This window comes from Schistocerca cancellata, chromosome 4 (assembly GCF_023864275.1).
Source record: "Schistocerca cancellata isolate TAMUIC-IGC-003103 chromosome 4, iqSchCanc2.1, whole genome shotgun sequence".
In the NCBI taxonomy this organism is placed as follows: domain Eukaryota; kingdom Metazoa; phylum Arthropoda; class Insecta; order Orthoptera; family Acrididae; genus Schistocerca; species Schistocerca cancellata.
This window is the reverse complement of record NC_064629.1, coordinates 920,197,144-920,219,753: the sequence shown is the minus strand read 5'-3', so window position 1 is coordinate 920,219,753 and position 22,610 is coordinate 920,197,144. Positions and strand designations below refer to the sequence as shown.

The window sequence follows — 22,610 nt, the reverse complement described above, 5'->3', positions numbered from 1 at the left end:
TGTTCTCAGCACATAATTGTTTGCACAGTTGAATTTGAAGTGATAGCATTGGATCATAGGGAAGAAGACCTATCAATACGCACCCCATCAATTTGCCCATAAAATGCATACTTCAAAGAATACTTTCTGGAGCATACTTGTGGAGCAGCAATTGCACACCATCATAAAAAATGTGCAAAGGTGTGCTGAAAAGTAATGTCTCAGAATTTTTTTGGTGAAAACTCCTGAAGCTTTTTAAATAAAATAATGTTATTAACATTTTACATCTTTATTCTCCACGTCTACACATTTGCAGCCCTCTGCCACTAAAAGGCTCCGAACTGTATCATGTAACATGGTGGTGTGTAATGTAACTATGTTGATGTGTGAGAGACCCTCATAAAACTGAAAGCACAAATTCAAAGAGTTCAACCACACGTGGAGCACCCTCTCCTTCAGCATGACAATGCCAGACCACACACGAGTGCTGCGACATTTGCAACAATCCAACGTCTCAGGTTCACTATCATCTATTGTCCTCCATATGGTCTCAATTTGGACCATCCAATTTTCATTTGTTTCCAAAACTTAAAGAACGACTTTAGGATTACACTTTGATGGTGATGAAGTGGTGCAAGCAGAGGTGAGGTTGTGTCTCTGTAAACAAAGTCAAACATCTAATGTAATGGTATCAACAAACTGCTCTCTCATTGGGAGAAATGAGTTTGTTGCCAGGGTGACTTACGTTGAGAAATAAATACGTACACATGAAGAATAAAGATGCAGAATGATAATAATGTTCACTTAATTTAAAAAGTTTTAAGAGAGTTATCCTATAAATAATTCATTGGCATTACTTTTCACCAAGGCCTAATGTGTAAACAATGGAGCTTTGACTCAGAGTTCAGTTCAAGATTGATGATGTCACTCAGAACAGTTGCTTTGAATTTTTCTTTCTATAAAGTGTAATTTATTTGCTTCTAAGAAATTATTGCATCCCCAGGGGACATCACCTTGTTGAAGACACCTTCTGTGCCAGACAGGAAGGCTCGAGTGCTCTGAGGGAGCTAGGGCTATGCCACTGGTAGTGTAACTACAAGCAAGATCACCCATGGCAGATTGGCTCCAGTGCAGGAGTCAGATGAAGTGTGGCCTACACCATAGGGTAGTGGTGAAGGGGAGGAGACCCAATTGTCAACCCACCTCAGGGAGCTAACCCCAAACCTCAAAATTAAAGCATAGCCTTTCAGATTGGGGGTTGAGTGCATTGTTGATACCCTTGCCTTGTAAAAAGCCTACCACCGTGTACAGTTTAATACGGAATGACAGACTGTCTTAATGAAGACATACTACACCGAGGAACAGGAATATGGATATATCAATGCTTAAATTTTAAACACGGAATATGCGTACACTACTGCAGATACAAACTATAAACAGCATCGCTGAAAGGACACTGAGATATGGAATGGGAATTGTTGTATTCCAAGAACTCAGGTGGACAGGAAATGGTGACATACTCAAGTAGAAATTCTCACTGTAGCACTCGGGAAAAGATGAAAAAACAAAGGAATACCAAAGTTAAAGGCAGTAAGTACTTGTTTCCCAAGGGGAAAAAATCTACAAAGGGACAGGAAAAAATGTAGCAAACCAACAGACTATATACTGGTATCGAAGAGACGGGCACACGACACAGAAATTGTGTGCACTTTCTGAGGAGATAATTCTGGTTCTGAACGTTACCTAGTAGGAGCAAAAATGAGGCAGAAACTTGCTATGACTACTAAAGGAAATGGTACCCAAGTAAAGAAATGGAATAAAGGAGAACTGAAATATAGGTCTACTGTCGAAGTATCACCACCTTTTTTTTCTCGTACAATTGTTGGACAATGTTGCAAGGTCGGTATGTTTATTTCTGGATTTGGCACGGTTAATTTGAGAGGTGACCAGATAACCTTCCAGTCACCAGCCCGTTACCACCGGGATGGAGTGTGTGTATGCCAACTGTCTGTTTTGTGTGTTATTCAAGTTAATAAGAGCAGAAATGTTATAAATATTTGCAAATAGTGTAACATATGTGGGACTTCTAAACTGGCGGGGAATTCAACTGGTGGGATGTGGAAAGCTGCCTATAGACCACATCCAGGCTGGTTGGCACACCACCCTCCTGTTAGTCCTCTGGACAGATTCGATCCAGAGCTGGCACATCTCCCCATCCCAGAAGTGGTGCTTTAACACATGTAGCTAAGAACGGGTAGAGCACTAGCGAAGGAATAAAAGCAGAAAAATTTACGAGAAAATTAAATAAGGAACTTGAGAACATACTCCAAAAGTAACAGCAAGTGAGGACAAAGGGAGAAATTTGCTGACAGATAAACAAGATGTAATGCATACAGGGAGAGAATACTTAGAGGGAATTTTGGAGGGCAACCCTACTGAGAGTGAGCAGCTACTCTACTGCACAGAGGATCCAACGATAGAAGAGCACACATTACAGAAAGTACAAGAGGTAGTACACTGCTTGAAAAATTACTAAGTACCAGGAATTGACAGAAAAACTGCCGAACTGTTGAAAATGTGGGAACTGGTCTCCACAAGCAAATCCACAAACTTAAGAAAATAAGTCTCATTATTCAAATTATTGACAAATTACACTAGGGATTGTAACCTATAGAATTCTCTTTAGTCTTACCTACAATAGGTTAGGTTTATAAGCAGAAGAGATTCTGGGCTAATATCAAAGATTTCGGTCTAAAAGTTAAACAACAGCTCAGATATTTGTGCCAAGCCAAATACACAAAAAGGCATACACGCATAATACTGGATTTATCTTCATAACTTCTACGTAGACTTCAAGCGGGCCTCCGATAGTCCTGACAGGGTAGAAATGCTAAGCAATTTGTTACTGCTTAATATGCCGTCTAAGTATGTTTCACTCACTTGGGCAACATTGGCTAGCTCCAAAGCTGCAGTGAGACAGGATATAGACTGGGACACTCAGATGTTTAGGACGGGTGGTAGGGACAGAGCATCGAGTGACATTATACTGAGTGCACTATCCGAAAATTACCTCGAGCAATTAAACAGAGAACCGACTCGTGGAGATAACATCTTGGACCTACTGATAACAAACAGACCCGAACTTTTCGACTCTGTAAGTGCAGAACAGGGAATCAGTGATCATAAGGCCGTTGCAGCATCCCTGAATATGGAAGTTAATAGGAATATAAAAAAAGGGAGGAAGGTTTATCTGTTTAGCAAGAATAATAGAAGGCAGATTTCAGACTACCTAACAGATCAAAACGAAAATTTCTGTTCCGACACTGACAATGTTGAGTGTTTATGGAAAAAGTTCAAGGCAATCGTCAAATGCGTTTAGACAGGTACGTGCCGAGTAAAACTGTGAGGGACGGGAAAAACCCACCGTGGTGCAACAACAAAGTTAGGAAACTACTGCGAAAGCAAAGAGAGCTTCACTCCAAGTTTAAACGCAGCCAAAACCTCTCAGACAAACAGAAGCTAAACGATGTCAAAGTTAGCGTAAGGAGGGCTATGCGTGAAGCATTCAGTGAATTCGAAAGTAAAATACTAGGTACCGACTTGACAGAAAATCCTAGGAAGTTCTGGTCTTACGTTAAATCAGTAAGTGGCTCGAAACATCATGTCCAGACACTCCGGGATGATGATGGCCTTGAAACAGAGGATGACAAGCGTAAAGCTGAAACACTAGACACCTTTTTCCAAAGCTGTTTCACAGAGGAAGACCACACTGCAGTTCCTTCTCTAAATCCTCACACAAACGAAAAAATGGCTGACATCGAAATAAGTGTCCAAGGAATAGAAAAGCAACTGGAATCACTCAACAGAGGAAAGTCCACTGGACCTGACGGGATACCAATTCGATTCTACACAGAGTACGCGAAAGAACTTGCCCCCCTTCTAACAGCCATGTACCGCAAGTCTCCACAGGAACGGAAGGTTCCAAATGATTGGAAAAGAGCACAGGTAGTCCCAGTCTTCAAGAAGGGTCGTCGAGCAGATGCGCAAAACTATAGACCTATATCTCTGACGTCGATCTGTTGTAGAATTTTAGAACATGTGTTTTGCTCGAGTATCATGTCATTTTTGGAAACTCAGAATCTACTATGTAGGAATCAACATGGATTCCGGAAACAGCGATCGTGTGAAACCCAACTCGCTTTATTTGTTCATGAGACCCAGAAAATATTAGATACAGGCTCCCAGGTAGATGCTATTTTTCTTGACTTCCGGAAGGCGTTCGATACAGTTCCGCACTGTCGCCTGATAAACAAAGTAAGAGCCTACGGAATATCAGACCAGCTGTGTGGCTGGATTGAAGAGTTTTTAGCAAACAGAACACAGCATGTTGTTATCAACGGAGAGACGTCTACAGACATTAAAGTAACCTCTGGCGTGCCACAGGGGAGTGTTATGGGACCATTGCTTTTCACAATATATATAAATGACCTAGTAGATAGTGTCGGAAGTTCCATGTGGCTTTTCGCGGATGATGCTGTAGTATACAGAGAAGTTGCAGCATTAGAAAATTGTAGCGAAATGCAGGAAGATCTGCAGCGGATAGGCACTTGGTACAGGGAGTGGCAACTGACCCTTAACATAGACAAATGTAATGTATTGTGAATACATAGAAAGAAGGATCCTTTATTGTATGATTATATGATAGCAGAACAAACACTGGTAGCAGTTACTTCTGTAAAATATCTGGGAGTATGCGTTCGGAACGATTTGAAGTGGAATGATCATATAAAATTAATTGTTGGTAAGGTGGGTACCAGGTTGAGACTCATTGGGAGAGTCCTTAAAAAATGTAGTCCATCAACAGAGGAGGTGGCTTACAAAACACTCGTTCGACCTATACTTGAGTATTGCTCATCAGTGTGGGATCCGTACCAGATCGGGTTGATGGAGGAGATAGAGAAGATCCAAAGAAGAGCGGCACGTTTCGTCACAGGGTTATTTGGTAACCGTGATAGCATTACGGAGATGTTTAACAAACTCAAGTGGCAGACTCTGCAAGAGAGGCGCTCTGCATCGCGGTGTAGCTTGCTCGCCAGGTTTCGAGAGGGTGCGTTTCTGGATGAGGTATCGAATATATTGCTTCCCCCTACTTATACCTCCCGAGGAGATCACGAATGTAAAATTAGAGAGATCAGAGCGCGCACAGAGGCTTTCAGACAGTCGTTCTTCCCGCGAACCACACGCGACTGGAACAGGAAAGGGAGGAAATGACAGTGGCACGTAAAGTGCCCTCCGCCACACACCGTTGGGTGGCTTGCGGAGTATAAATGTAGATGTAGATGTAGATGTAGATTTAGCATTAGTAAAGGAGTGAGACAATGAAGTGCCCTCTTCAGAATGCTGGTCAGTCAGTCGTCTGGAAGCTTCAAGTGTGTGGTCACACAAGCAACAAAATCAATGCCGATGGTGCAGCAATTATTGGTAGAAGAAGAGTTTCATTAGAGAGAACAATATGTGAATGAAAGAAGGACACAACCTAGGGGGCTTGTTATCAAGTGAAAACTACAGGAAGGAAAATAATAACTTAAACTATCAGCAGCAGGCCTCAATTCTGAACATGTACATAACTTTGACTTTCTAGGATCTAATATTAACAAGGCATTTCTTTCTCCACTTGGAATCTGCACATGTTGACAGCAACCTGTGAAGGAGACTGCTCATCGGTTAGTGACCTGGCAGCTCATGTAGTCATTGTGAGGACAGTTGCAGGTAACCAATAAAAGGAGAAAATTACAGGTTGCTTTTAGTGCTCAAACTGAAATTTTTTGCCTTGCTCACATAGGCTAGTTTTAATTACTGTGAACAATTCTGCTGCAGATTGTTGACCACCATTTCCTGGATACATAGAACGCCATCAGATCGTGCTTAGTGAATTTAAATTCAGGGCTACAAAATGCACCGTCTATGGTAGATTAGTTACCGATCACTTAAAATCGGTTACCGATGGAGCATCTCACGTTTCCGTCGTACCTCGTGGCAGCTGCTTCCAAAATTGCTCTGTATTACACGTAAGTAACAGCACTTGTGAAGTGATCTGCAATGTTTGTTTGTCACCACTAACCGAGCTGTAGCCAACAGCAGATGTGAAAACACTGCAGTGAAAAGTGACAAATATCAACTAGCAAGTGATTTTAATCTCACTATAAGCAGCAACATGTGCTTCCACACACCTACGAAATTATTGGCTTCCAGGTTGCTAAACAGACAGCTGAAACTGCAAGTATAGAGGGTCACGTACCAGCACGATCGGATTGACTGTGACCGACGGATGTGACATGTCAACAACGGTGAGTACTGACAAGTGGCAGCTCAGGATACTTGAATGTACAGTTCTCGGCAACATCTATGGGGAAGTTTCTGGATATCTAGAACAAATGCCAAGTCGGATCACCTCACAAAGGGAGGTGACGTTGTAAGATCAATAAAAAGTAGAATAGTCCGGCCCGGGCATGTCCTTAGGATGCATACTGGAAGGATGACTAAAAAGGTTTTTGAATGAAGGCCAACTGGAAGAAGACAGCAGTGGATAAACAAAGTGAAAGAAGATATTAAATACCTCAAAGTCACAGGGTGGAGAACCAAACTGGAGAGAGAGAGAGAGAGAGAGAGAGAGAGAGAGAGAGAGAGAGAGCAGAATAGAGAAAGCTCGTTTAAGAGGCCAAGACCCCCACACAATTTTAATGCCATGAGGAGAAGAAGGAGTAGGTGGAGATGGAGAAGTAGAAGTTAGGAGTAGGAGTAGAAAAAGAAAGAAAACTCATTCCATTTTCTTTTGGAGAGCATTACAGTTCCGTATTATACATGTGCACGTTGAGTTTTAACAGTGTAACATATTTTGACATTTTCACAGTTGTCTTCAATTGGGGCTATGTTAATTAGCAAACTTACATTCACAGGAATGGTGCCGACTCACACACTAGCATGCAAAACTTAAGGAGAAAAGTAACTTTTGCATGATGTGGCAATGCCAAGTAACATAGCACAATGAAACTTGGAACAAATATAGAAAGTACTGCTAAAGTATAGCACAGAAGGTAACTGACACTTTTATTTAAAGTCAGTAATTACACTGAAGTGTTCGAGATTTATGTTGACCACCTGCACATTACATAAGGTGGGACATGGTTCTTAATAGTGTATGTGATCATCAATGACAGAATGCACGATTTGCAATATGTTCCCATGCTGGTAAGGAGTTTGGTACGGAGTTTTCGTGGTAGGGTGTTCCAATCATCTACCAGTGCAGTTGACAACTGCTGAATGCTCATTGCTGCACATGGTCGTGCTGCACGGAATTTAAGCCACAGTAACTGGTAGGTTAGTCCATTCGCCAAATATCCTCTCATTCCAAGAGCTGCTCCATCTATGCCGCTTGATACAGCCATGCATTGTCATCTGACAATGAAAGAAGCACATGAGGAAGGAGTACAGTGTCACAATAACATTGACCAGTGAGTGTAGCATGTTCAAAGATTTGAAGGTCAGAACACACAAGCAACATTGCTCCTCTCCATACCGTAATACTTGGACCACCAAATCAATTGTGTTTGACAATGTTCCTAGGTCCATTACATATTCTCATATGGCGAGTAGTGGGAACACGTGATGCATCCAGGAACATTATCGAACATAATCATTTTGGTGGTCCACGCATAATGGGGTAGGGAGGCAAAATGTTGTGTGGGTGTACTGACCTCCAAATCTTTGAACATGATACTATCATCTGTCAATGCTAATGTGACACTGTACTCCTTCCCCATGTGCATCTTTTCAGGGGACCATCTAGCCCTGATTTCATTTTTATCGATGACAATATGTGACTGCACTGAAATGCACAGGTGCAGGCATCCTCGGAACTAGATATCTGCCAAATAGGCTGGCCTGCCAAATTTAAATCCCATTGAGCACGTGTGCGATGCGTTGGAGAGATGTACTGCAGAATACTCACAGGCACGAGCGATCATGAAGCAGTTGTCTACTGCACCAGAGGAGGAAAGAAATACCCTGCCACAAGAACTCCTTCCTTACCAACCTTGTGGGCTGCACAGGAGCATGTTGTTGAGCATACATTGCCACCTGTGGTGATCACACACCCTGTTAAGAACCATGTCCCACTTTCTGTATTGTCCAAGAGACCATCATAAAAATCAGGGACAAGTAGTGTAATTATTTTAAGTGTCATTTCTGTTCATCTATCAGTGCACTTATTTCAGTTACTTTTGGTACTATATTGTTTCAGTTCTTGTATGTATGGTCCAAGTTTCATTGAGCAATGATCCCTGGTAGTGACACATCATGCGGAAGTAACTTTTGTTCTCAGGTTTTGCACACTAGTGTACTAAGTAGCTACCATTAGTGCCAACTAAAATGTGTGTTTTTGGGCCGGGTTAATTGAAGGAATATACTTTACTTCAGGATATTCACTTTTAAATTAGAATAAAGTTCATGAACATTACTTAAATTAACTTTTTAGTTCATATTACCCCTGCCTCCTGCTCCTCCTTTGTGCACTCCACACCTTTATACCTGGTAAAACTCTACACTGTTCATCACTTTGATAAAAATTTGTAACTAAGTTGCTTCAAGTTTTGGCTTTGTTCCTATTTTCAGGCTGGGTTCTTCTAAGAAACACTTTTATTTAAATAAAATACTGTACTTTCTGCATTGAGTAACCAGAAATTTGGAATGTATTTCAAATTTCTTGCCACGACCAGTGGAGCGAAGTAGGGATACTTTGCTAGTGAAGGTGTTTCTTCTTTACAGTTTGATGCACATTGTTCCTTGTGTTATCAACCAGTAAGTCCACATTATCAACTTTTTCTTCAACAGTATTTTCAAATACAATATCGTTTTCTGGCACTTCAATGACTAAACCACTTTTTCTTTTCTTTTTATATTTAGCCCTAATTTGGAAGTTTCACTTTTGCATACCCTTCTGTACAGTTATTGACATTAATAACAACATTGAAAGTATTTAAAAAATTAAAAAAAAGATGTTTACTGATGTTTTAACAAATACAGATTGTGAGAATCTCATAAAAAATACCTAAAATATATAATGTAGTGGGGGGGAAAACTCACAAAGGAACAAAAGTTCCTCCTTTATGTTATTTTCCCTGTGATAGCCTATACTTTGAGCATTAGTTTGGAAAAACAGATTCTTGGTATTGTACCTTTCCAGTTAGGTGATATTTACTGTAATGCTGAACTACGTTTCTTAGTAAATAAAACACAAAAATTTAAGAATACCTTTTTTTTTAATTGCATTGGTGGGTTTATTTGATGGCTTTCGGTAAATCTGTTTACAATCCTTACACTTCAAAGTACATAACCAACAAATTTCACACAGATTGGATGATAAATGAAACAAGTTTTAATTTATTTTCAGAAAACTAGTAAGAGTAATTTTGTGCAATCACAGCGTTAAATATGTAGAAACTTCCAACTCTCGAATGCTATTTAAAATTGGAGATTTCAAAAAATTTGGTATGGTGACTTATTTATGTATGGAGAACAAATAAGTCAAGTTTCATCCCAATATGAAAGGGTGGGTGAGAAAAAGCCTTCTTTTTTTGCTGAGCTGACATGGAATAGCCCATACTAAAATATAACATAAACTAAAATATATCTTTTTAACTAGCGGTAGAGGCAAAAGTAAAGGTGAACGTTACATTAATCAAAACATAGAACTCAAATTATTTTCAACTACATTAGCACTGCGGCTACATAGTGAAAAAGGCACGTGCCAAACAGGAAAATTCTGAGGATGTGCAGCTCATTTAAAAAGAGTGTCACTAAGAAAGTCAAGTGTGACCACCAATCACTTAGACTACTGTTTGATTTTGTGGGATCCTTAGCATGCCCATGTAGATAAATCCCAAAAACATATGCATGTTTTCTCATTCAGTGTAAGAATATTAACAGATAAAGGATTCTGATGAGAATACAACTAACATGCAATGTTTCACATGGAAAACTGCTCTTAAAATAATGAATCACTTCAGTGAACTACCAAAGAATGTGTGTCTTCCTTTAAAATCTGTATTGTAATGGTTGAAATATGAAACAGTATGAAAAATAATGAGAGGGCTTGTATTCACAGTCTCTCCAGAGTGTCCATTCTAAGACAACTGTTGCTCTCATTTATCTTGCCTGCTCTTCACATGCAGAAGAAAGGAAAAAATGCGTGTATGAAATCCTCTATCTAGACTGAATGACTATTTAATGAATAGCTGCAGTCATCTTGTAAAATTATACTCACACACACATATGCTTTGAATGAATTTTACAAACAATTATGAAGAACTGAAAAGCTTTCTTACTCATACCTTTCCTACTCCGAATCATTCACAATGCATGCATGTATAAATTGAACATAACCATGTATCTTCATACTTGTGTTGTCACTACCACTACCACAATTTAGAGAAAAAGTGTATGTTGTATATATTAATTCACATCTAATAATGAAATAGCTGATGCTACTGAAACAACTCACCTATAGCAACATATGGGTCCATTTCTTTCTGATATTCGGGACATTGATAGTTTGAACAACCAACGACCTTGTTCTTGCACTTTGTCCCAAACAAAATGTGCCAATTTATCTCGGTCAGGTACTGTAGGAGGTGTATGGCAATGAGCTACAGCCATTTCGCCCACAGTGCGAATGCGTGTGACAGCCGATACACGCACGGTAAAGTTTGTATTTGGGGGAACATTGTTATCAAAACGAGTAGTAAACACTTTCCCATCAACAGTACGAACACGCCGTTTCCAATCAAGTGTTTCAATAACACCATTTTCATTCTTAAACATTGCTGTGCCTTCAATGGAAACCTAAAGAACAAAAATGTCATTGTCACATATCATGAAACAGATTAATATGTCGATCCCCCAAATCACAATCAACAACTTCACAGCTACAATCAACAACAAAGATCACTCCATAGGAGTTAAATAGTTTAAGGATAAAAATAAGGTCATAATCACACTCCATTTTTTTCTCAATAGTTTGCTTTTTTTGAAAACCACATGCTTACTAATACTGTGACAGCTCAATCCATTAATACTACCTTCAATGGCAGCACTTGTTGCTCAACATGACACATCCAGTGTGTGTAATTTCCATTTCATGTTAAATGCTGTAAAAAAATTATAATTTGTGAGTAGTTATAATTGGAACAAAGAACAAACCTTCTGAAGTCCATCTACGAAAATATTTGTATACCACCTGCCATCTCAACACAGTGCTACCTCAACAGAAAGTTAACAAGATTTCTTGCATTACCATCTAACTATACATTTTATTCACATGTAAATTCTGCCTCCACAGCAGAGTGGTCAGCTCAGTTGACTGCCATGCAGAGGCCCCACAGTCTGTGCCTGGTACTGCTAGGAATATTTACTTGGTGGGAGGGCTGAAGCAAAGTGCACTCAGCCTCATGAGGTCAACTGAGGAGCTACTGGACCCAGTAGTAGTGGCTCCAGGTGTTGAAAACTGACAGTGGCCAGGTGAGTTGTGTGCTGACCCCACACCACTCCATACCACATCCAATGATGCCACTGGCAGAGGATGTCATGATGCTCAGTAAGTACCGATGGGCCTACCAGGGCCTGTGGATGGAGTTACTACTCACATGTAAGGTATCTCAATAAATACACTCCTGGAAATGGAAAAAAGAACACATTGACACCGGTGTGTCAGACCCACCATACTTGCTCCGGACACTGCGAGAGGGCTGTACAAGCAATGATCACACGCACGGCACAGCGGACACACCAGGAACCGCGGTGTTGGCCGTCGAATGGCGCTAGCTGCGCAGCATTTGTGCACCGCCGCCGTCAGTGTCAGCCAGTTTGCCGTGGCATACGGAGCTCCATCGCAGTCTTTAACACTGGTAGCATGCCGCGACAGCGTGGACGTGAACCGTATGTGCAGTTGACGGACTTTGAGTGAGGGCGTATAGTGGGCATGCGGGAGGCCGGGTGGACGTACCGCCGAATTGCTCAACACGTGGGGCGTGAGGTCTCCACAGTACATCGATGTTGTCGCCAGTGGTCGGCGGAAGGTGCACGTGCCCGTCGACCTGGGACCGGACCGCAGCGACGCACGGATGCACGCCAAGACCGTAGGATCCTACGCAGTGCCGTAGGGGACCGCACCGCCACTTCCCAGCAAATTAGGGACACTGTTGCTCCTGGGGTATCGGCGAGGACCATTCGCAACCGTCTCCATGAAGCTGGGCTACGGTCCCGCACACCGTTAGGCCGTCTTCCGCTCACGCCCCAACATCGTGCAGCCCGCCTCCAGTGGTGTCGCGACAGGCGTGAATGGAGGGACGAATGGAGACGTGTCGTCTTCAGCGATGAGAGTCGCTTCTGCCTTGGTGCCAATGATGGTCGTATGCGTGTTTGGCGCCGTGCAGGTGAACGCCACAATCAGGACTGCATACGACCGAGGCACACAGGGCCAACACCCGGCATCATGGTGTGGGGAGCGATCTCCTACACTGGCCGTACACCACTGGTGATCGTCGAGGGGACACTGAATAGTGCACGGTACATCCAAACCGTCATCGAACCCATCGTTCTACCATTCCTAGACCGGCAAGGGAACTTGCTGTTCCAACAGGACAATGCACGTCCGCATGTATCCCGTGCCACCCAACGTGCTCTAGAAGGTGTAAGTCAACTACCCTGGCCAGCAAGATCTCCGGGTCTGTCCCCCATTGAGCATGTTTGGGACTGGATGAAGCGTCGCCTCACGCGGTCTGCACGTCCAGCACGAACGCTGGTCCAACTGAGGCGCCAGGTGGAAATGGCATGGCAAGCTGTTCCACAGGACTACATCCAGCATCTCTACGATCGTCTCCATGGGAGAATAGCAGCCTGCATTGCTGCGAAAGGTGGATATACACTGTACTAGTGCAGACATTGTGCATGCTCTGTTGCCTGTGTCTATGTGCCTGTGGTTCTGTCAGTGTGGTCATGTGATGTATCTGACCCCAGGAATGTGTCAATAAAGTTTCCCCTTCCTGGGACAACGAATTCACGGTGTTCTTATTTCAATTTCCAGGAGTGTATGAATTAGTATATACACTAAATCCAAAGCATATTCATTGTAAAAAAATAGTATTAATTCCAATAAAGCCTAATGCCTTGTTCACTTTGAGTACTTTTACCTGTTTTTTAATACTGGGTGTGCTTATTTCCTTGCCAACCATTAATGACTGTGTGTGGCAGTTAAGCACTAGTACAGTAGATAGAATGCATTTTTAAATGCAGAATTTAATATTTCAGCTTTCTGCCTATTTTCTTTAGTTTTAACAGCACACTGGTCTACTAGAGACTATAAGGAATGTTTCAATCAAATGATTGATGTAAGGTATGAGCACAGCTTCCTACAATTTTCTGATAAATCTTTTGTCAGACTCTGACTGGGACATTGTTGCAGGCTTCATGCATAGATCACTTTATGGACAAGAAAGATTCCAGCAAGTTTTCTGTATTTAAACCAACTACCCAATGTAGGAAGAGAGTAACAATTTCTGTCTTTGTAATGCAATATTCTCAAAACGGAACCATTAAACTAAGTTGAGCCCTATGCAATCTTTTATTACCTTCCTGGTATGTATGTATTTAAAGCAAAATTTTTACTGTGTTTGGACTTTAATGGCACATCTTTAAATGTTTACTATGTAACCTGTTATGTACACTTTAGTGACTATCTTTTCTCTCAAACACAAATACTCTCCTTGCTTTCTTGATGAACTTCTTGCCTTTGTTGACCATTGTCTCTAATAGCAACATGGTTGATTGCTTATCCTCGTCTCTATGATAACTATCTCAAAAATTTTGGGTCTATTTTTAGCCAACAGGTCCAAAATCTCTCTTGCATGTGTGTTGGACTAGTTGGTCAAAACAGTTTGATGGTAACATTTTTAGTATTACTTCACCAAACTATGTTTGCATCAATAGTACATGTGCAGTTTTCCCTAGTCGGTACTAGGTAAATTAAAGTCACCTACTACTAAAGTTGTATGCAAATAAGAAAGTGGATCATGGGGCAGTACACATGGTAAGCTGCAGTGTATCACATGATGCTCCAGCCAATAGCATGCTTTTAACATGTCTGTAGTACGCTTATACAATTTTCAGCATTGGTTTTCATGTTAGTTAACGTATGCTGAAGGTGTTTAGCCACTGTAGGGTTCACTATGGATGGCATAAAGCAAGCACGACAGGTATTACTTTAAGAAGAGACGGTGATAGTTTCCCCAAGTGTGTAAATGTTTGCAGTGAGAATCAGAAGTAGAAATTCTGGTCCAGTGTGACACTTACCCCACGTTGCCTGTTACCAAAGTAAGCAATGGATGAAGGGGGTAGCTTGGGACAGAGAGAGAGTGCACATTGGTGACAACACAAAGCGTTCTCCATCTCTCTCCATACAGAACTCACCATCTGAGTTGCACACCACTACGCCACCATAAGATCAGGATATTTCTATGCCGCTGAACAGGGTGTACCTCTAAAAGTATGTCAGTATGACAACCAGTGGAAACATCCACTTATTAATTTAACTCTGTCACCACTGGTAACTATGCTGCATTAAAATTTGCAGCTTTACTAATTTTGGACCTTTTTAGATCTAATGCTTCTGCTGCCTGTTGCTATGACCATCAATTTCCTCAGAGGTGTAATCTATCTTTTTGATACATTTTACATGTCACTGAAACTTTACCTACTGTCTAACTTCTATTTCAACATAAGCTCAGATCCTCTGATTATTATGTGAGGCTGATTGCTTTTTTGGAAAGGCACGAGTTCTGGAAATCTGCGGCAAATTCTTTGGCAGTTAAAAACTGCTATTTCAATATTCTCATTTGACATATTTTTATCCAATCAGTTCCATAACCAGTGTCTCCTTTGCCGGATTTTTGATACAGGTTTTGGAGTTTTGCCTAACCAAAGACACATGTGAACTATCCAGAGCAATTCTATTAGTATCAGTTCTCCATTGCATGCAAGGAATCAGCAGTCAAGCTCAATGTAGAACTGATGAGGCCTCCAGTTTAGACCTTCCACTCAGTGAGAGATTAGACAACAGTCAACCCTCTGAATATTGCTGTAAACTGACAGTTCATGTCAAACTTAATTAGTGAGGCTTGTTGTCTTCACCATTTCCATCAGTCTCGGGAAAGAACTAAGAATTGTCTAAGGTCTCAAGATTTCAGTCATTGCTGATAGAATGAATGACAATCTGCAGCTGACTGCAAACAATACTTTTGATTGCTCCCAGAGGTGCTTCCTCTGCCATTTGCAATATTACTTCCAATCTACACATCATGTGCACATTAACTTTTTGAACCTCCTACAACTCTTTTGCCAAGTATAATCACACAACTTATGTTAAAGTTACACACGTCCAGCAATCCCCTCTCCTTCCCCTCCCCCTCCATGTCTGCCAAGACCTTGAAGAAGAGGCAGCTGCTACTGGAGCAGAACAGACAATCCCTGCTGGATCTGTCTTAATTTCAGTGGGAGGTAATACCTCAAACCTACTCACTTATTTGGTATAAGTATTCAGTTAGCCTTAAGTCACATGTTACTGTCTTGTGTTATTTCCAACATTGCCCAAAGAGATCTCTGGAGCTGAGCATGAATCCAGAAATTAATACACTACTGCAGTAAATGAAACAGGCAAAAAGGAATACAAACGTCTCAAAAATGAGATCGACAGGAAGTGCAAAATGGCTAAGCAGGGATGGCTAGAGGACAAATGTAAGGATGTAGAGGCTTATCTCACTAGGGGTAAGATAGATACTGCCTACAGGAAAATTAAAGAGACCTTTGGAGAAAAGAGAACCACTTGTATGAACATCAAGAGCTCAGATGGAAACCCAGTTCTAAGCAAAGAAGGGAAAGCAGAAAAGGGGAAGGAGTATATAGATGGTCTATACAAGGGCGATGTACTTGAGGACAATATTTTGGAAATGGAAGAGGATGTAGATGAAGATGAAATGGGAGATATGATACTGCGTGAAGAGTTTGACAGAGCACTGAAAGACCTGAGTCGGAACAAGGCCTCGGGAGTATACAACATTCCATTGGAACTACTGACGGCCTTGGGAGAGTAAGTCCTGTCAAAACTCTACCATCTGGTGAGCAAGATGTATGAAACAGGCGAAATACCTCAGACTTCAAGAAGAATATAATAATTCCAATCCCAAAGAAAGCAGGTGTTGACAGATGTGAAAATTACCGAACAATCAGTTTAATAAGCCACAGCTGCAAAATACTAACACAAATTCTTTACAGACGAATGGAAAAAACTAGTAGAAGCCGACTTCGGGAAAGATCAGTTTGGATTCCGTAGAAGTACTGGAACACGTGAGGCAATACTGACCTTACGACTTATCTTAGAAGAAAGATTAAGGAAAGGCAAACCTATGTTTCTAGCATTTGTAGACTTAGAGAAAGCTTTTGACAATGTTGACTGGAATACTCTCTTTCAAATTCTAAAGGTGGCAGGGGTAAAATACAGGGAGTGAAAGGCTATTTACAATTTGTACAGAAACCAGATGGCAGTTGTAAGAGTCGAGGGACATGAAGGGGAAGCAGTGGTTGGGAAGGGAGTAAGACAGGGTTGTAGCCTCTCCCTGATGTTATTCGATCTGTATATTGAGCAAGCAGTAAAGGAAACAAAAGAAAAATTTGGAGTAGGTATTAAAATCCATGGAGAAGAAATAAAAACTTTGAGGTTCGCCGATGACATTGTAATTCTGTCAGAGACAGCAAAGGACTTGGAAGAGCAGTTGAATGGAATGGACAGTGTCTTGAAAGGAGGATATAAGATGAACATCAACAAAAGCAAAATGAGGATAATGGAATATAGTCGAATTAAGTCAGGTGATGCTGAGGGAATTCGATTAGGAAATGAGATACTTAAAGTAGTAAATGAGTTTTGCTATTTGGGGAGCAAAATAACTGATGATGGTCGAAGTTGAGAGGATATAAAATGTAGACTTGCAATGGCAAGGAAAGCGTTTCTGAAGAAGAGAAATTTGTTAACATCGAGTATAGATTTAAGTGTCAGGAAGTCGTTTCTGAAAGTATCTGTATGGAGTGTAGCCATGTATGGAAGTGAAACATGGACGGTAAATAGTTTAGACAAGAAGAGAATAGAAGCTTTCGAAATGTGGTGCTACAGAAGAATGCTGAAGATTAGATGGGTAGATCACATAACTAATGAGGAGGTATTGAATAGAATTGGGAGGAGTTTGTGGCACAACTTGACCAGAAGAAGGGATCGGTTGGTAGGACATGTTCTGAGGCATCAAGGGATCACCAATTTAGTATTGGAGGGCAGCGTGGAGGGTAAAATCGTAGAGGGAGACCAAGAGATGAATACACTAAGCAGATTCAGAAGGATGTAGGTTGTGGTAGGTACTGGGAGATGAAGAAGCTTGCACAGGATAGAGTAGCATGGAGAGCTGCATCAAACCAGTCTCAGGACTGAAGACCACAACAACAACAACAACAACAACAACAACAACTGGCCATTAAAATTGCTACACCAAGAAGAAATGCAGATGATAAACGGGTATTCATTGGACAAATATATTATACTAGAACTGACATGTGATTACATTTTCACGCAGTTTGGGTGCATAGGTCCTGAGAAATCAGTACCGAGAACAATCACCTCTGGCCGTAATAACGGCTTTGATACACCTGGGCATTCAGTCAAACAGAGCTTGGATGGTGTGTACAGGTACAGCTGCCCATGCAGCTTCAACACGATACCACAGTTCATCAAGAGTAGTGACTGGCGTATTGTGACGAGCCACTTGCTCGGCCACCATTGACCAGACGTTTTCAATTGGTGTGAGATCTGGAGAATGTGCTGGCCAGGGCAGCAGTCGAACATTTTCTGTATCCAGAAAGGCCCGTACAGGACCTGCAACATGGCGTCGTGCATTATCCTGCTGCAATGTAGGGTTTCGCAGGGATCGAATGAAGGGTAGAGCCACATGTCGTAGCACATCTGAAATGTAACATCCACTGTTCACAGTGCCGTCAATGCGAACAAGAGGTGACCAGGACGTGTAACCAATGGCACCCCATACCATCACACCAGGTGATACGCCAGTGTGGCGATTGCGAAAACATGCTTCCAATGTGCGTTCACCATTATGTTGGCAAGCACGGATGCGATCATCATGATGCTGTAAACAGAACCTGGATTCGTCTGAAAAAATGACGTTTTGCCATTCGTGCACCCAGGTTCATCGATGAGTACACCATCGCAGGTGCTCCTGTCTGTGATGCAGCATCAAGCATAACCGCAGCCATGGTCTCCGAGCTGGTAGTCCATGCTGCTGCAAATGTCGTCAAATTGTTCGTGCAGATGGTTGTTGTCTTGCAAACGTCCCCATCTGTTGACTCAGGGATTGAGACGTGGCTACATGTTCCGTTACAGCCATGCGGATAAGATGCCTGTCATCTTGACTGCTAGTGATACGAGGCTGTTGGGATCCAGCACGGCGTTCCGTATTACCCTCCTGAACCCACCGATTCCATATTCTGCTAACAGTCATTGGATCTCGACCAATGCGAGCAGCAATGTTGCGATACGATAAACCGCAATCGTGATAGGCTACAATCCGACCTTTATCAAAGTCGGAAACGTGATGGTACGCTTTTCTCCTCCTTACACGAGGCATCACAACAACGTTTCACCAGGCAATGCCGGTCAACTGCTGTTTGTGTATGAGAAATTGGTTAGAAACTTTCCTCATGTCAGCACATTGTAGGTGTCGCCACTGGCGCCAACCATGTGTGAATGCTCTGAAAAGCTAATCATTTTCATATCACAGCATCTTCTTCCTGTCGGTTAAATTTTGCATCTGTAGCATGTCATCTTCGTGGTGTAGCAATTTTAATGACCAGTAGTGTATCATTAAGCACAACCAAAATGATTTTGCTGTTTAATTCAACACAGAAACATGCAATCAACTAAAGAATATGCAATGCATAAATTAAGCACTGAGGCTCTCCGAGTGAACTGCCGGTAATTAGTGCCTGCTGCTTGAGAGCTTATGAACAATGACCATCACAAAAACTCTGGAGCTCCATGTGCCACTGGTGTACATGGTGGGTGTCAAATACGATACTGTGTAACATCCAACCATTGTGCTGCTGACAAAGAGATTAAAAAACAGTGGGATAGAGAGATCAGTGCCTAACATAACAGCTCTGATAACCTTACTGCATATGGGACTTTGAAGTTGATGGATTAAGTCTGCATCCATTCTCACCATAGTGTATCAACAGAAATAATTTTTAATCAGCTCAACAGAACTGAAGCTGGATTACTGCTCACTGGTGACAGGAACTTTTCTCTGATGAGAGACATTTTCTGCCTCATAGAACAAACAGTTGTAGCACCACTGCTGGAAAAACACAAGAGGGTATATGCAGCATTTTGTTGGGGGAATCTTTTCATGACATTCTCTAGGAACATTAATCCCTGTGGAAAACATTCTGTAATAATTTGGTTATTAATCTAGCTTCAAGTGCTGTCTGGACAATAAAATGTCTTATCACATGGCTAGCAGTGACTTCAAAAAGATTTTCCTGGACCCAAATTCCTTGCATCTTAATGCGAAGCTCACTTTAGATGTGAGAAGGCAGTAATTTTTTTAAATCATCATCATACTTAAGTGGAAAATATATCACTTAAATGTAATACATGGAGAAGACATGTGTTACATATTTCTGTTTCTTGTTGGTATTTACACCAAGATATTGACATATTTCTTCTCTCTTCACTAGCTGGTCATTTATTCTGATTCTGGGGTTCTTTTCTCTCGAAATGTTCCATTTCACAAACTATAAACTGTTCTGTGTACTACTATCAGTAATTTCCTTTGTGCATCAATCATTTAGTGTTTTTCTGAACTTGTCTTCTGTTCTAATTTTGCCCCAGTGTTGGCAACATCTATTATTAGCAGATCAAAAGCATAGGCAATCTATCCTCTAGTGCTTCTTCTATTTTGAGCCTGTTTCAGCTGTGACTCTATGACACCATACCAAAGCTCTCAGCTACATGTAAGGACCTGTACAGAGCCCTTGGTGCCTCTTAGAAGAACATGTGTTGCTTGTCTGAGTGCCTCTGCTCATTCCCTGGTGAGGGCAGTAGCCTCCATGATGCGACCAAGCAGTTCATCTCACATATTCACGTATCATATTTATATCGCAGACTTCAACCCCATATACAAAAATCTAATGGTGCAGGGGCTGTCAATCATGGCGGGGAGTTAATTGTGTTACAAGTACCAATACAGTGATTACGGTAAGTGTGGTTGAGATGTTCCCTCATATGTCTGGTAAAACGTGGATGGGCTTCATCATGCTGGCAGTACACTACAGTACACATGGCCAAAGAAACATTTTCAAGGTGTTGAACAAACAAACTTTTCAAATAATGCAAGTTTTTCTGTCCCATCATACGCGCTTCTAAAATGACTGGATCTATCAACACGAAACGTGTTCTTTCTCGGAAACGATTTGGAGTAGGACATATGTCCATATGAGGTGTTTTTGCTTCGAAGTATCATTCCTATCATATCCTTGAATACTGACCATTCCTCCTGGAACACCCTGTATCTACGACCTATTTGTCATCTGAGGTTTTGGCAATATGTGGTGCATGATTCAACACATATTAAGTGGATATCCTTGTTCTGAAACTGTACTGCATGGGGCTCATGCCAACCACGTTTGTGTCCTGAGGTCGCTGCATAGGAGCTTTTCACATGTTTTGGCTTGAGAATTTAAAATAAATAATCAGTGTCTTTGCCCCTCCCCCCTTTTTTTTAGTATAAAGTTACAAACTGATCTTTAATATATGCCTTGACTCCTGTTTTCCAACTCTTATTTTCTGTCATAGTTCTTTATATTGTTCTTTGACTGGACAGAACAGATTAAAACTGTATTTCAGCAGTTATATTGTAAACAGTAATATTTATTTTGTGTGATGTGTACTGAATGCCTGAGATGAACTTCCTGAAAGACCTAAGTCAAAACAAAGCCCTGGGAGTAGACAATATTCCATTAGAACTACTGGTAGCCTTGGGACAGCCAGCCATGACAAAATTCTTCCAGCTGGTGAGCAAGATGTGTGAGACAGGCAAAATAGCTTCAGACTTCAAAAAGAATATAATAATTCCAACCCCAAAGAAAGCAGGTGTTGACAGGTGTGAAAATTACCAAACCATCAATTTCGTAAGCTATGGTTGCAAAATACTAACACGAATTCTTTTACAAACGAATGGAAAAACTGGTAGAAGCTGACCTCAGGGAAGATCAGTTCAGCTTCCCCAGAAATGTTGGAACACGTGAGGCAATACTGACCCCGACTTACCTTCGAAGATAGGTTAAAGACAGCAAACCTACGTTTCTATCATTTGTAGACTCAGAGAAAGCTTTTGACAATGTTGACAGGACGATGGCAGGTTAAAATACAGGGAGCGAAAGGCTATTTACAATTTGTACAGAAAGCAGATGGCTGTCACAAGAGTCGAGGGGCATGAAAGGGAAGCAGTGGTTGCAAAGGGAGTGAGACAGAGTTGTAGCCTAGCCCAGATGTTATTCAGCCGGTATATTGAGCAAGCAGTAAAGGAAACAAAAGAAAAATTTGGAGTAGGAATTAAAATCCATGGAGAAGAAATAAAAATTGAGTTTGCCGATGACACTGTAATTCTGTCAGAGTCAGCAAAGGACCTGGAAGAGCAGCTGAATGGAATGGACAGTGTCTTGAAAGGAGGATATAAGATGAACATCAACAAAAGCAAAACTAGGATAATGGAATGTATTAGTATTAAATTAAGTGATTCTGAGGGAATTAGATTATGAAATGAGAAACTTAAAAGTAGTAAATGAGTTTTGCTATTTGGGGAGCAAAATAACTGACGATGGGCGGAATAGAGTGAATGTAAAATGTAGACTGGCTATGGCGAGGAAAGTGCTTCTGAAGAAGAGAAATTTGTTAAAAATCGGGTATAGATTTAAGTGTCAGGAAGTGTTTCCAGAAAGTATTTGTATGGAATGTAGCCATGTGCGGAAGTGAGCGGCGATCAGACATGGTCAACTGGAACCTTGACAAACAGGTGTACCTGCCCCAACATTCCCAAGCAGCACAACATTGGGCCCCTGTCATATCCAAATGCCCCACAAACCTGGATATTGCAAGATTTGATCAGCTGGCCAATGTCGCCTATTTTCAAACTCTTACAGGTGCAGAGAATTCTGTTTCGGCATGAGTATGTGGCATCTCTGTGTCCTTCACAGTAATCTTTCAACACCAGTCTCAGTTAGTGCCACTTATATACCCTCCCCGGCCTGATAACAACACTAGTGTACCATTCTACCTGTCACAGAAATAGGAAGTCTACCAATGGTGCGTACAAATACGAAGTTACATGACATCAATTCATTTCTCCTGGGGGATTCACTTTTTTGTCAGGCACTGTATTTCATTATTTCTTTAAGTGTGCCTGACTCTA

At 41.4% G+C, this 22,610-nt stretch overlaps 1 protein-coding gene across 1 annotated transcript in view; it reads right to left on the bottom strand.

Moving 5' to 3' along the window:
• Positions 1 to 22,610, bottom strand: part of LOC126185094 (tyrosine-protein phosphatase 69D) — a 367,349-nt gene that overhangs the window by 181,639 nt on the left and 163,100 nt on the right. The window contains exon 11 of the mRNA XM_049927899.1: positions 10,538 to 10,878. Within this exon, the coding sequence (XP_049783856.1) occupies positions 10,538 to 10,878 (341 nt within the window). The remainder of the gene's footprint in view (positions 1 to 10,537; positions 10,879 to 22,610) is intronic.